This window comes from Danio rerio, chromosome 3 (assembly GCF_052040795.2).
Source record: "Danio rerio strain M-AB ecotype USA chromosome 3, GRCz13ab, whole genome shotgun sequence".
Taxonomy (NCBI): domain Eukaryota; kingdom Metazoa; phylum Chordata; class Actinopteri; order Cypriniformes; family Danionidae; genus Danio; species Danio rerio.
Window position 1 is genome coordinate 18,420,080 of NC_141023.1, and position 16,610 is coordinate 18,436,689.

A 16,610-nucleotide genomic window follows, 5' to 3' on the forward strand; every position below is an offset into this window, starting at 1 on the left:
GTCTGACGTAAGAGAAGTCTTCTTTCGCTACTGCATTGTTTTTAAATAGAGAAAATATGTTACAAGTAACTTTTAATATAAATTTTGGGGCTTATTCTTTAAACAAAAAGGACCAATAAAAAGGTGTAAAGCACCAAAAGTGGCCCATTTAAAATTAATTTGAATATATTTTGGCTATGGTTATTATCCATGAATTTTCAAACATAATTTCTACAAAAAGAGGCTAGAAAAAATGTAAAGCTCTACATTATTATTATTATTATTACCCAGGTGATAAAGAATTCTGGCCCGGGTTTGGCAAAAAGCTGGCACAGCAAGCATTCATCTGGCACTGGCATACAGCATGAAGGCCAAACATGGCCCAGGTTTGGGAGAGGTGGCACCATATTTAAGGCGGCACACAAGATATGGGCCAGATGTCAAATGTAATATTTGGCCAAGATTTGAAAAAAATTATATGTTGGCCTCGTAAATTTGGCCTATCTTGATGATAATTTAAGAAGTTAACCCACATTACATATATTTCACTAACCGATTTATTATTCTACAAATTATTAGCCATATATCAATGGTAGTTTTTTAATAAGATATTTATTTTTTATAAGAAATTTTATTATTCATAATATTTTTCTGAATGGATCATTTCATGCATGAGCACACATAGAGTTGTTCTGCTTTAAAATGAAAAACGAAAAACAGGTGATGCATTGATTTTTACCTATTTCATTGCAGTTGTGATGCACCAAATCTGCCTCCAGAAAATGGCCAAACATGGGTCATGGGTCCCATTAGGCCCAGACATGGCTGATTAACTTGGGTGAGACTTGATCCAGATAAGGTCCATGTTTGGCCCTTTTCTGGAAGCCAGACTTGGTCTAGTCATGTACCGTAATTCACTGCGGCATGTGGGCCAAGTAAAAGTTGATTGTGTGGGCCAGGGAAATTTTAATTCTTTTTTAATTTAAATGGCCAGTTGAATGTGCTGGCCAGTTTGCTATTTGCCTAATAAATGACAATATGCCACAGTTTTTTACTAAGAACTTTTTTTTGGCTAATGATATATGATATTTATATATTTTTATTCTCAATCTTTAGGAAATATTTATGGCACATCAAAAAGTTGCCCATGTCTAAATCCACCACTGTCATGGTGAATAAGTCAGAAATGCATCAAGTAAAATAGATTTTTATTCCTTACTTTTCCAAGTTACAGCTTTAATTTCAGATTATTTCTTCTCAGTATGAGTTTTTGAACTCAAACTGACTTCCAATATTTACTGGGACAAAAAGACTGTTGATTGATTGATTGATTGTTGATTGATTAATTAACCAATCAAACTTTTGCGCGGTAAACTGGTGCATAGGTTTGATTGTTTCATTGTTGCAGAACCTCGTTCATCTTCGTTTGAACAAAAAACACACGGAAACTCGCCTGTTTAGATCACCGAGAGACAAAAGTGTCTAGAATTGATGAACCGCATCAGAAGATTACAATTCTTACAGTGAATACCAGCAAGAATCGTTAAATCTCCACAAAATAGCACGCATAGCAAACAAAGCAGTTTACAAAACACGTCGGCGTTTCCCGACCAACGCACAGAAAAGCGGAGAAAACGCCTCTGCCACTGTTGAAGACTGGACTGAAACACTTTAGCAAGACGACAGACGATCTCCTTTTAGAATCTAAATACAGTGGATATAAAGCAACCCTCAAAACACAAGACACTTTCTAGATGAATACACGTTTGCTGAGAAAAAAGTAAACACGTGATTAGTCATGATAGCCTTCTTCATGCAACCTGGCCCTACTTTGCTTATGACATAATGTTGTGTTGAAAGACTTCCACTACAAGAATCCTACACAATCTGAGAACTTTTCTTGCTGTCTGTAATGGATTTTCTGGAGTATGATGACGCCATCGTTATTTTAATTACACCTGAAATGGCTTCACCCTCTTGTCAGGTAGAAGGTAAGAGCGCCCAATATTGTTTTGAAATATAGCCGCCGAGCTATATTGTATTGTATGTACGCCGCGCTTATTGAATGATATTGTATCGATATGCCACTAACTTAAATATAAAATTGTGACAATTGATCACACAAAACCAGACTTACATTTATCCTTTAGAGATTTATAGCCTACATCACCTGCAAACGCTAAATAAATAAGATTTTTCAATTATGTATTGGACAGGAAAATATCAGTAATAAGTTTTGATATTGGCTGTTTACAGTCAGACAATTGGCTTTTAAATTGATGTGAATGCTTTGTTTAATTGTTACATTTTAATTTATTTGATTTCGTATGTTGTCTATAAGATAGAAAGGTATGTTGACTGATTTTTATGTGGATTAAAAGTATGTGACTCAAGGGGCTCCATACTAACATCTGAGAGCGCTTGTGTCACTAATCTCCTCAAATGTTTCTGGAACCAACTCCTGATTTGGTAGCACTGTCTCTGCACATCTAATATTAATATTATTACAAGTTTTGTTTATTATGCACAGCTTGACAGTAACATGTTGCTGGAGCATGAGACGGGATGCCAGATGTACCTTTATTTCCATACACAAGTAACAGCCTCAACTTTTGTACACAAATACTGATCAACATGATTAAATATTATGCATTAGGAGTGCATTATTCCAGTAATCACAAGTTATGTGGTGTTTTCACAGTGCAATAGGTTTTGTAACAGTTAAAGGGACAGTTCATCCTAAAATTAAAAATTCTGTCATCATTTACTCACCCTTCTCTTCTTACAAGCCGGTTTGATTTTCTTCTTTTAAACAGAAAAGATGAAAAAGGGTAAAAACTGCTAACCATTGACTTCAATATTGTATTTGTTTTCCTTACTATGCATGTCAATGGCTACAGGTTTATACCATTCTCCAAAATATATCTGTGTTCAAAAGAAACTTAAAGGTTTGGAATAGGCATGGGCCGGTTTAGGATTCTGACGGTATGATAACCTTGGATAAAAATATCACGGTTCTACAGTATTGTGATTATTACTGCTTTAAAATAAATTCTTATTAAATGTCTGGGTAAAAACAGGGTTTCTGCATGTTTCATGATCATCGCGTCAAATTTGAGACTTTTTAATTCCTTCATATGACCATTATCAATAAATGAAATTTTCAGACTATCACAGGGCAAAACGCTAATAATTGTCTGTAATAACCAGTGGATTTTTTTTAACTTGCCCAATTAAAATTAAAATCCAGTTATTTCTTAGCCACATATTTAAATAATGTGCCAAAGCAAGCAAACTCTAGTTATGTACATGTCTTTTTTTTTAAAGAAAGGTTGCCCTATTAAAAAATATAAGTTTTAAAAGCTATAATTCATGCATAAAATAAATAGCATTTTTTAAAATGTAATGTTTATTATTTCTAATGTACAATAAAATATTTTCAGAATTCTGAGGTCTAAATCAAGGTTGATATTTATTTTGGGGGTAACTACACCTTTAACTTCTAGATTATTTTAAAGTGCTATAAAAAAGCAGTATTTTTTGGTGTCATTTATTTAAATGGACGCTCACAATGAGACACTTATCTAAAAGGAAATTAAACGAAAACAGAATACTTTTCAGTTTTCCAAATGCAATGTGGCATAAACAGTATCAAAGACAATCAGAATGTCTCAAAGTTTTAAAGGGTATAATAAACAACATTTAGGCACAACATAAATTTATGCATGAAAACATGGAGAACTTTCAAACAAATGTTATTGTAAGGATGTAAGGTTTAAGACAATTAAACAATTTTGTTAAATAGTTAATGTTAGTTTTGTTAAACCTATTTTTTTTCAGATGGATTTGTTGGTTGCGCTGATTGGCTATAGATTTACATTGACAAATAGTGAAAATTATGACCTGTTTAAAAGTATTTAAGACCAACAGCAGCATATTTCAGTGAATTTTGTAAGAGCCTTAAATTTAGTTTTTGAAGACATTTTAATACCTTGCGAACACCTTTAAAAAAAAAAAAAACTTTTTTTCCCCTTTTAACAAAATATATTTTATTTTTAAAAACATTTAAAATATTTTGGAGCAATATACATATCAGGCTGCTTTTTTCCATTAGTTTTAAAAACACAGATTTCTTTACAATTTAAAAAAGCATCTTTGGGTATTTTTTTTTTTCTGCTGGCGACACTGTTTTCCTAAAAAGCTGGAAAAAAATGTAAACAAAAAAAATCTTACACATAGGTTAGAAACAGTATTACAGAAAATGTTGGCGGTTTTAAAACCTTGATTTTTCCAAACCACGGTATACCTTGAAAACGGTTATCGTCCCATGCCTAGTTTGCAACCATTTGAGAATGAGTAAAATGTGAGTGAATTTCCTTTTTAGGTTGAGCTATCCCTTTAAGAGTCAGGTCATCACCTTTAATTGCGTCATAAAACTACTAGATGAACCCTCGTTAAGAGAGCGTCTGAGTGCTTCATCTCTGGATTCCCCATCCCACTGGAGGGCCTCCGTCTGGGCTGGTGCAGCTTCAGAGAAAACCTTTGGATTGATGTTGTCCGACAGAAGGGTCAAACCGACAGCCTGAAGCCCATGTTGGATATTAATAGTTTTGACCCAAACAAGCAAACAAGACAAGTTTCGTCAGTATTGATGGCAGACTACATAGCTCACTCTCTCTCCATCTCGGTATTCAAGGGCACGCTCAATGTTGTTCTGAGAGTTTTTGCAGATGAACTTTGTTTATTGGTTAGTCTCAGATCTCTCATGTAGAGGATGATGTCCATGTTTTCAACACGCTGACTGGGCGTCTATTGATTGTGGCGTTCACACCTCTAAAGGAGCATTTAACCTTTCTGGTTAACCTCTCTATGTGCTGATTTTCTTAATGTCTTTGATTACATCTTTTGCTGAGGAAAGATTCAGTGACTTGAATACATACAGCCTTGACACGTGGCAAAATCAGGACTATTTCATTGGCAGCGTAACACAATTTGTACAACAGATCTAAAGTTTTCATTTGGTTTATTTTCAACAATAAACCTGACTACACTTTGGGAACACCAGATGTTGAATTTTTTTTTTTTTTTTTTTTTTTTTGCCAGCTTGTATCTGAGATTGGAAAGAAGCTTCCATATTGTGGGTCTAAACACTATTCTTGGCCTCAATTAAACCTGCATGTCAGCCTCTTCTAACAGGTAGTCTCAAATATGGTCCTGCTATAGCTAAAAGGTAAGTGTTAGAGCAATAATGGTTCCCTAGTGCAGATGAGGATGTGCTGCACCAAAGTTAGTTTCAATTCAGCTCATGGTAGGGTTGCGTGGTTTACCGGTACTTCAGCAGCACCACAAGTCTCCAAAATACTGGCAGTGCCTCTGTAGTTTGTAAATGGTAGTATCGTCATTAATATTTCTAAAATAGTTAATGTTGCATGTGGGAAAAGTCATTAAAATGCTTATACATTTGTTCAGGCAAATAATCAATAGATCATCAATAACAGACTACATTAAGGCTGCAAAACTGCGTAGAATCAGTCTTGACAGATCAAATGGTGGGATCAATGATTTATTTATTTGTTTATTTATTGCATTAAGAACAAACAGTCACAGTACATATAAATAAAACAGAGAATGCCTGTACAAATAACAAAGAATAGGTTTTCAATGATTAGGGAATTCTGAATTTAAGTGTGAAATATTATAAAATCTGACAATTTGCTTTATTTTGTGTATTTGAGTTATGAATTAATACAATATCATGATACTACTTGGGATCGTGATACTTCAGCTGGTTAGACCATTTTTAAGAATCTTAACAAAAACAACGATAACAAGCAGGAAATGTTAATGGGCCAATGACATGACCACATTGAAATGGTCTATAGTATCATGGTCTAAATTTATGGTATAGTGACAGCCCTAGTTGATGGGAATTGGAAATGTAAGAAGTTCAGGTAAAGATATAGGCTTTCTGTTCTTCCACAAAAAGATACATTGGATTTTCAAAAATTTTTTAAAAGTTTTTTTTTTCTGAATTTAAACAAGCAAATTAAATTGAACATTAATACATTTAATTTATTTGTTTAAATTCAACCTAAATAAATGTTTGGCAACAATTTGGCAAAAAGAAATTTATTTCTGTGTACTTTTTTTCAGCAATCTGTACAGTATAGAGAAAATAAACAATAAAAACACATACATGAGATTTTAGTTTGCAGGAATCCTGTGACTTGTATTGTGTGTATGTAATGTGTATTTAATTATATACTGTAGCACATTTATTGTGTATGGCCATGCACCCAAAGCGCTTCACAATCATTAGGGGGGTCTCTCCACACCACAACCAGTGTGCAGCATTCACAACAGTTCCAGTGCGCTCACCACTCACTAGCTATAGGTGGAGTGGAGAAAGTGGTAGAGCCAATTCGGTGGATGGGGATGATTGGGAGGCCATGATCGTAAGGGCCAATGGCGGGACTTTTGCCAGGACACCTGGGTTACACCCCTACTCTTAACGAGTAGTGCCGTGAGATTTTTAATGACCACAGAGAGTCAGGACTACGGTTTAACGTCTCATCTAAAAGACGGCTCCCACTGACAGTGTATTGTTACCTTCTCTTTTACTATGGCATGTAGACTAACACAGACCACAGGTTGAGTGCCCCCTGCTGGCCTCTCTAATATCACTTCCAACAGCAACCCAGTTTTCCCATGTGGTCCACCTCACCAAAAAATTACCAGAATACTGATTTATTAGTTTAGAAATGCATGTTTATATATATATATATATATATATATATATATATATATATATATATATATATATATATATATATATATATATATATATATATATATATATATATATATAGAAAGGACACGTTATATTGTTATAGTAATACTTTTCAATCTTTTAAACGTTCTGAATAAAATTGACCAACGTGAAAATATCTTTATTTAAGCAAATGCTCTTTGTGTGTCTGAAATTACAGGATTCATTCCAAAATATTCAGTCTTCAGTGCTGAAGTGGAACTAGTGGAAGGAGCGAGTCAAATAAATCAACCAGCTTCTACGTAAGTGAGAGGATATCAATGAGCTGCCACAAGAAAACATTTCCATATATAATTTCCATCTTTATTTGCTGTCTGAGCACTTAAAGTTTATTGCGAATCAGTGTATATATGATACAATAAACCTATAGAGATCAATAGCTTTCATGCTCCCAAGTCCTAAACTCTCAGAATGCATTGTTGTGCTCTGATGACACATTCCCATTCACTTTGTTTTTTCATTTAATGAAATTAACGTAACTTTGGTGCGCAGAAGAGATTTTTACAAACCAAAAACAACAAACATATCAACTCCAAAGTTCTGAATGTATATATTAATGTGCACGCATTTCTTTAAGTGACAGAATAAACTGATCTGTTTGTCTGTCTGCATGTAAAACCTTGACACTTGAATTTCTGAAAGCCTCTCAATGCAACGTAACTCAAATTCAAATCAATTAAAGATTTTTCTGTTTTGCGCTTTTCACAATAATTAATGTTTCAAATCAGCTTTATAAAAGGTCACCGTTATTCCATTACAGTCAAAATCAGAGTTAAGGTGTTGTGTATAGGGTGGACAATATAACGGCCACTTTATTAGGTACACCTGTTCAACTGCTCTTAAACGCAAATTTCTATTCAGCCAATCACATGGCGGCAACTCAATGCATTTAGGCATGTAGACATGATCATGACGATCTGCTGCAGTTTAAACAGAGCCTCAGAATGAGGAAGACAGGTGATTTTAAGTTTGATCATGGCATGGTTGTTGGTGGGATATTTTCTTGGCACACTTTGGGCCCATTAATACCAATTGAGCATTGTGTCAACGCCACAGCCTACCTGAGTATTGTTGCTAACCATGTCCATCTCTTTATGACCGCAGTGTACTCATCTTCTGATGCCTACTTACAGCAGAATAACAGCGCAAGTCATCTCAGACTGTTTTCTTGAACAAGGCAATGAGTTCACAGTACAAAATTAGCCTACACAATCACCAGAGCTCAATTCAATAAAGCACTATTGGGATGTGGTGGAATGGGAGATTCACATCATGGATGTGACAAATTTGCAGCAACTGTGTGATGCTATCATGTCAATATGACCCTCTGAGGAATATTTCAAGTATACTTTGTTGAATCTATGCCACGAAGGATTAAGACTGAAAGGATTAAGTTGTGAAAGAAAAAGGGGGTCCAACCCGGTACTAGTAAGGTATACCTAATAAAGTGGCCGGTAAGTTTATAATGCAGTATATATATAAAAGGTGCCGTCTATGTATAATAAATTATCAGTAGTGAAGTTGCAGAATTGAGTGTGAAAGCTAGCTTAATTGAGTTGTTGTCGTTGCACCCCAAATTAATTGCTAACGTGAAAATGGTAACCTCTGCTCCTTTATTGACTGAGACTGTATCATATCATTTGTTTTTGTGTCTTCATGAGGCCATTGAGAGGATAGAAAGGGCAAGAAAGGCTAACTGGCTTTCTTTAGAGATATTGCCCTCTTGTTGAGGGAGAATCTGAAAATTATTCTCACGATGCAGACGAGATGGCCACACGGCAGTCTTTTCTCATTGACATGGAGTTGACTGATGGTCCCAGAGGGCTTCTCCGCTTCATTGAGATGGTGTGGAGGAACACTGGTTACACTGACATTCATAAACCTGTCAGCTCCTCAATACCATCACGGTCCTGCTCGATATTCAGCGCTCTACCTTTAATTGCATGGTCTGGAACTCATCACTGAGGTGCTCTTAGTTGAAGTCATCCTGACCTGCCCCGAGTCTTGAGTGCTCCTTTCTCTAAATTTCCCACAGTCGGTCGGCAAATGCAATTTTCTAGCATCTACTCTGAGGCTCATTTCTTACAGAGCAAAACTGCGTTTTAAGGTCAATGTTCATGGTAGACAACTGGTTATCAACTGTAAATGATGGCCTTTCATTCCTGGAGCACAATTTCTACGTATGTCTTTTTTCCCCCTCTGCTTTCTCTCTGATATTTTCCTAATATTAGGCACACAGTGACATTTAATCATTTTTAAATGACTTTAGTTATATTTAAGTTAACTATTTTTTTTATTTTTTTATCCTATTTTGTGATTTTAAAATTTTTGTGATTTTAAAATAAAATAAAATTAAATTAAAATTAAAATTATTATTTTTGATTATTTATTTTAGTTAAATTTAAGCTAACTAGTGTTTTTTGTTTTATTTTATTTTAGTAAATGATTTAGATGCATTAAAAATTCCTTGTGTATTTTTTACATTTTTTATTTTTATCTTATTATGATTTAAAATAAGTTTACGTTAAATTACTAGTTTTTTTGTTTTATTTTAATTTAATTTTAGTTAAATGTAGTTAAATTTTATTAAATAATTTTGGTTAAATTTAAATTAATTAGTATTTTTAATTTAATTAAATTATTTTAGACACATTTAAATTACTAGTGTTTTATTTCAGTTAAGTAGTTAAATTTAATTAAATGATTTTATTTAAATTTAAGCTAAGTGGTGTGTTTTTATTAAATTATTTTAGATACATTTAAATTTCTAGTGTTTTGTGTTTATTTTATTTTAAATTTCATTAAATGATTTTAGACAAATTTATGTTTTTTATTTAATTTAATTTAAATTTTATTTAATAATGAATTTACATGCATTTAAATTACTGGTGTTTTTTTTAACTTTTTGTTGAATGTAGTTAAATTTATTTAAATAGTTTTAGTTAAATTTAAGCTAACTAGTTATTTTTATTTTATGTAATTTAATGATTTTAGATCAATTTTAAATTACTTTTGCTTTATTTATTTTTTAAAATTTTGTTGTTAATTTTTATCAAATAGTTTTAGATGCATTTAAATTACTAGTGTTTTATTTTTTATTTTATTTTAGTTAAATTTAATTAAATTATTTTTATTAAATTTAAGCAAAGTAGTGTTTTATTTTATGAAATTATTTTAGATACATTTAAATTACCAGCGTTTCGTTTTATTTCATTTTAATTTAAATTTAATTAAATAATTTTAGATCAATTTAAATATTAATATTTTATTTTAAATTAAATGCAGAGACTTTTTAGTTTTAGTTAAATTTAGCTAACTAGTGTTTATTAAAAGTTTTTTATTAAATTACTAGATTCTTTTAATTAAATTTTATTTGATTGAATAGATGTTGTGAAGTAAAGGAATAATGAGAAAAAATGCATTGCATAATGCTAATTTCAGCAATCATTGGTTTGTTCAATGCCAAAAAAGCCAGATTTGCATACATATACATGATATTTATTTTGTAACACATTTGATACATCAGGCGTTTGTGCAAGGCTTGTTGCTCACAACAAGTTAGTTTTGATGACAAACATTTTTTGCCATTTAGGCATTTTTTCCACTATATTTTAGGCAGTTTTTCCACTATATTTTTTACTTTTTACCTTTTATAAAATCATTTACAACAGGCTTTTTTAAACAAAGTATTGATCTAGTTGATATTATATATGTCTTAGAAACTATATGCGACGACTTTATGCGGCTCTATAGGGTTCAAAAGTTTGTTCACTTGTATTAAACATGTTCAAGTAGTCTGACATGCACTTTAAATGCAAAATGAGGAAATGTTGTATATTCTTTAAATAAGAATCAAGTAAAAAGCAAAACACAATATATATTGTATAATTTAATAGGCCTTTATAAGCAACCAAATCCATATTCATATTCTGATACTTAGTCATAATCTGATACACTTATTTTCTTCATATTCGTGTTCTGATACTTATTGAAGAGCCTATTAGACGATGTCATGAATGTAACCAATGGTAAAGGTTTAATAATAATATTAAATTGCATAATGCAAGATATGAAGCTGCAATATTCTTCTGTTTGGATTCTCAAAGCATTTTGCATAAAAAAAGCCGGTGCATAGAGGTCTTTTAACTTATTGACAGATGGCAAACTGAGTTCAATGACTGTCTGGCTGTCCTCATCAGTTTGTTTAGGGCCTCTGTCATGAAGTACTCTACCTTTCTGCCTCTGCTAGTTGTTTAGGTTTATTACACTGTTGGCCTGACATTGTCATGAGGTCACAGACATCAATAATGAGTTCTCCAGCATTTGATCACTGGTGGCAAATCAGGCCACAGTGCTTCATGCCTGATTTTGACTTGACATTGACATGAAACAAAGGTCTCAATAAACTTTTCTTCTTTATCGTGACACAGATATACATCACAATAGAGAAGAAAATTCTTTTGAAAAAAGACAAATGTATGGCATTTTTTTCAGTCTGGAGTTGATTAGATAATTTTGCTTTTCTATTGGATAGAGATGTGGCGAAGTCATTTGAGAAATTGATTTTGCATTTATTTATTTATTTTTTATTTTCAAAATGTGTCACTTTTCATCGCTTATGGATTCTTAGCTTGGTTTTTAACATCAGGGTATGATGTAAGCCTTACAAACTGAGCTGTACTCTACTTGCATCCAATTCCTTACGAATGACACTCAAACATAAAATAATTGTTAAAGTTAGAAAAGGTTTAAGCGAATTACAACTGTTCATAGTGAGCTGTGTTTACGTTAATCTCATGACATAAAAGCCAACTTACATGACTCCGCTGAACGCGCAAGCGATCTTCCACATAAGCATTCGAGTGTATGGTTAGAAACTATCCTAGAGTGCCATCTGCTGTTAAAAACTGGCCTAGATCGCAAACTGCTGTTGAAAACTAGCATAGAGCCCATCTGTTTGTTAAAAAATAGCCTAATGTGCCATCTTCTGGTAAAAACTGACGTAGAGTGCCATCCGCTGTTTAAAACTAGCCTAGAGTGCAATCTGCTGTTAAAAACTGGCGTAGATCACCAGCTGCTTGTTAAAAACTAGCCTAGAGCAGCATCTAGTTATTAAAACTAGCCTAGAGCACCATCTGCTGTTAAAAACTGGCCTAGAGCGCCGTTTGTTGTTTAAAAACTAGCCTAGAGCGCCATTTGCTTCATCTGCTTGTTAAAAAATAGTCTAAAGCGCCATCTGCTTTTAAAAACTGGTCTAGCCATTTTCTGTTTAAAACTAGCCAATACCGTCATCTGCTGTTAAAGACTAGGTAAAGTTCCATCTGCTATTAAAAACTAACCTAAAGCACAGTTTTCTTGTTAAAAACCACCCTAAAGCGCCATCTGCTAATAAAAACTGGCCATCTGCTGATAAAAAATAGCATGGAGCCCCATCTTCTTGTTAAAAACTAGCCTAGAGCGCCATCCGCTGTTAAAAACTAGCCTAGAGGGCCATCTGCTTGTTAAAAACTAGCCTAGAGCGCCATCTTCTGTTAAAAACTAGCCTAAAGTGCCATCTGCCTGCTATTAAAAACTAGCCTAGAGGGCTGTTTGCTTCATCTGCTGTAAAAAAAACAACAACAATTGCCTAGACTAGAGCGCCGTCTGCTTCATCTGCTGTTAAAAACTAGCCTAGAGCACCATCTTCTGTTAAACTAGCCTAGAGTGCCATCTTCTTGCTAAAAACTAGCCTAGATTACTATCTGCTGATACAAACAGGCCTAGATCGCCAACTGTTGATAAAACTAGCATAGAACCTCATCTTTTTGTTAAACTAGCCTAGAGCACATTCTGCTGTCAAAAACTAGCCTAGAGCGCCATCTGCTGTTTAAAAACGAACCTACATCGCCATCTGTTTGTTAAAAACCAGCCTAGAGCGCCATCTGCTGTTTAAAAACTAACCTACATCGCCATCTGTTTTTTAAAAACTAGCCTAGAGCGCATTCTGCTGTCAAAAACTAGCCTAGAGCGCCATCTGCTGTTTAAAAACTAGCCTACATCGCCATCTGTTTGTTAAAAACTAGCCTAGAGCGCCATCTGCTGTTAAAAACTAGCCTAGAGTGCCATATGCTTCATCTGCTGTTAAAAACTAGCCTAGAATAGCATCTGCTTGTTAAAAACTAGCCTGAAGCTGCATCTGCTGTTAAAAACTCCCTTAAGTCCCCATCTGCTGTTAAAAACTAGTGTAGAGCACCTTCTGCTGTTAAAAATTTGCCTAGAGCGCCATTTACTTTAAAAAACCTATCCTCAAGTGCCATCTGACTGCTATTAAAAACTAGCTTAGAGGGCCATTTGCTGTATTTGTTGTAAAAAAAATAGCCTAGACCGCCATCTACTTTTAAAAAATAGCCTAGAGCGCCATCTACTTTTAAAAATGAGCCTAGAGCACTATTTGCTGTTAAAAACTTCCCTATGTCCACATCTGCTGTTAAACTTGTGTAGAGCACCTTCTACTGTTAAAAATTTGCCTAGAGCGCCATTTACTTTAAAAAACCTATCCTCAAGTGCCATCTGACTGCTATTAAAAACTAGCTTAGAGGGCCATTTGCTGTATTTGTTGTAAAAAAAATAGCCTAGAGCGCCATCTACTTTTAAAAAATAGCCTAGAGCGCCATCTACTTTTAAAAATGAGCCTAGAGCACTATCTGCTGTCAAAAACTTCCCTATGTCCACATCTGCTGTTAAAAACTAGTGTAGAGCACTTTCTGCTGTTAAAAACTAGCCTAGAGCGCCATTTTCTTTTAAAAACAAGCCTAGAGCACTATCTGCTGTTAAAAACTAGCATAGAGCACCATCTACTTTTAAAAACTAGCTTAGAGGGCTATCTTTCTGATGTTAAAACTACCCAAGAACACATCAGTTAAAATTAGCTAAGAATAATCTTCATACATTTTTATTTTTGATTTACAGTATTGAACATGACAAATGGCATAACTAATGCAATGCTCAAAGTTAGAAATGCTCATATTTACATTTTGATATCTGGAAGATAAGTTGATTAGTTTTTTTCCCTCTGAATATCTGCAATCTCCACCAGAGATGTTGAATAAAGACGCAATTTCTTTAGGAGGAAGTGGCCTGGAAAGGTGTTGATTGGCCAAAGTAATTAACAGGAAGTGTGAATGAAGTGCAGAGTGCTGGAAGACAGTGCAGCATCTAAAGGTCTGTTTTTGTCTGTGTCGTGTGGAGCAGAGCGTGAAGACGGGTTAGTGCAGGTGCGTCATGTGACCTCCGTCTACATGACCTTTAACACACACTTGATTAAATGATCAATAAACAAAAAGAGAATAGTTCATCCTGCTGTCTGCTGACCTTTAATGTCTGAACTTTAATAAAGATCCACATGGGGACTATATGAATCTGTCCGTCCGTCCGTCATGAACCTGAAACACCTGGTTTTAGATTACAATAATTTATTAGGGTGTAGGGCCTGTTTCACAGCATCAATACAGCATAAATTCATCTTGGGAATGACAGATACAAATCCTGCAAAGTGGCCAAAGGGATTTTGAGCCATTCTTCTAGTAGAACAGTGGCCAGGTCACGACGTGATGCTGGTGGAGGAAAAGGTTTCCTGACTCACTCTTCAAAAACACCTCAAATTGCTCAATAAAATTTAGACCTGGTGACTGTGCAGGCCATGGGAGATGTTCAAATTCACTTTCATGTTCATCAAACCGCTCTGTCACCAGTCTTGCTGTGTGTATCGTGAATTATCATTCTGATACACGGCACTGCCATCAGCTTACAATGTTTGATACATTGGGTGCACATGGTCCTCCAGAATGGTTCATCCTTGGCAGTGATGCACCATTATAGTATAAGTATTGGGTTTAGGCCATTATATTGGCGCCAAAACCATCACTGATCCACCCCCATGCTTCACTATGGGCTTGCAGCAGTCTGGGTGTGGATTATTTCTGGTTTCTCCACACCATAACTCTCCCAGATGTGGAAAAGACAGTAAAGGTTGCATTGTTTTGCATTTTCCACAGTCCAAAATTTTCATTACTGGCACCGTTGAAATGCACGTTTGGCATTGGCATGAGTTATCAAAGGTTTGGCTCTAGTAGCCTGGCCATTTATATTGACCCTGTGGAGCTCCTGATGAACAAGTTTGATCAAAACAGGAGACTTGAAGTGCACATTTATTTCTGTAGTGCGCTGGGCAGCTGTGGTTTTATGTTTTTTTGGTTACAATCCAGGTTAGCTTCCACTTACATTCACCGTTACTCCTGTTGGATGTGGTTTGTCCTTCTTGGTGGTATGTTGAAATTACCCTGGATAACGTGGCTCTTTATGCATCACAAAGACTTGCTGTCTTGGTCACAGATGCACCAATTTGTCCTCTTTTGACGTCTGAAATTTCACACAATGTTGTGTGCACTGCAATATTTTAAGCAAATCTGGAAGAAGGACTAATTACTCTGCTAATTAAACCTTCACTCTCTGCTCTTACTGGTGAAATGTGCAATCAATCAAGACTGGCCACCAGGCTGCTCAAATTTATCCATGAAACCTCCAGCACAAAATTGGCCAGTGTTTCAGTGATATTCTTCAGCCCCTGTACATTGTCAAAACAAACTTATTTTGGATTCAATTAATCACAATTCATTTTTACCCAGTACTAATTATAATTAGGGCTGGGTGATATAGGCCAAATATCATATCCAAATATTTTTAGGAGGAATGAAGGTATAGGATATATATCTGGTATTTTTCCATAAATGGTTACTTGAAAGTTCAAGCCTTTATTAAAACATTATTAAACATGTTTTGAGTAAGATATAATTCAAACACAGGGGTTTCCCCTCTTTGTTTACAAATAAACAGCTGCATAAAAAATAACAGCTGGACAAAATCTTTGATAAATAAAATACAGTACAGGTTTTTTTCCTGCTTAATTGTTGCACAACATTTCACTTTGTAAACAAAGTCTTTGATAAATAAATACAGTACATTTTTTTTTCTGTTTAACAGGAAACACTACTGTGCTGTTGTGCAAATAACAAAGTAAACAGAACCATAGAAACCATAGCTACATCATCAGAGCATTAAAGGAACCCACTTAAATAGTAACACAACAAAAAAATTGTAGGATAGAAAAGAACCACATTGAGTCCTCCATGTCGCATCAGTGATGAGTCGTTCTTGAATGATTCGTTCATTTTGAACAAATCTTTTGTTTGACTCATGGAGTGAATCATTCATTTGCGCATGCGCAGATTTGTGCAAGTGGAGCTCGCATGCTACAGTACCTACCATGGAGGGGTCTGTTTTGCGCAGAATGCGCACGTGTGGCCTTAAACCATATTGATATAAACAATATTGGATAATACTGCATCGCGTTGGGGAATAATATCAATATATCCCCAGAACCTGATATACCGCCTAGCCCTAATTATAATACAAACATATTATTATTATTATTGTAAATATTAATAATATTTCACAAATTACTATATTTTTGATCAAACAGAAGCAGCCTTACTGAGCATAAAAGACCGCTAAACATTGAAAAACATTAAAAACATCTTTGATCCAATCATGACCAGTAGACTAGTGCAGGGCCGCTGCTAAGTCAGGACGATTCTAAGGGCCCACACCGTTTTGGGGCCTTCAGAGATGCTATTAAGCTCCTCACTTTCTTCCATGACACCCACAAAATGTTTTCATAGGGCCCGTACCAGACAGCGCCACCCCTGGCCTAGTGGTTAAGTGCTCTGACACATTCTGACGGAATGATAACCTTGGATTAAAATTT

At 34.7% G+C, this 16,610-nt stretch overlaps 1 protein-coding gene across 1 annotated transcript in view; it reads left to right on the forward strand.

Moving 5' to 3' along the window:
* The first annotated feature begins 1,346 nt into the window (after positions 1-1,346).
* The window catches only part of si:ch211-198m1.1, a 31,651-nt gene continuing 16,387 nt past the window's right edge, over positions 1,347-16,610 (forward strand). Inside the window, exons 1-2 of the mRNA NM_001328094.1 lie at positions 1,347-1,970; positions 6,969-7,050. Of these exons, the coding sequence (NP_001315023.1) occupies positions 1,892-1,970; positions 6,969-7,050 (161 nt within the window). The 5' untranslated portion in view covers positions 1,347-1,891. The remainder of the gene's footprint in view (positions 1,971-6,968; positions 7,051-16,610) is intronic.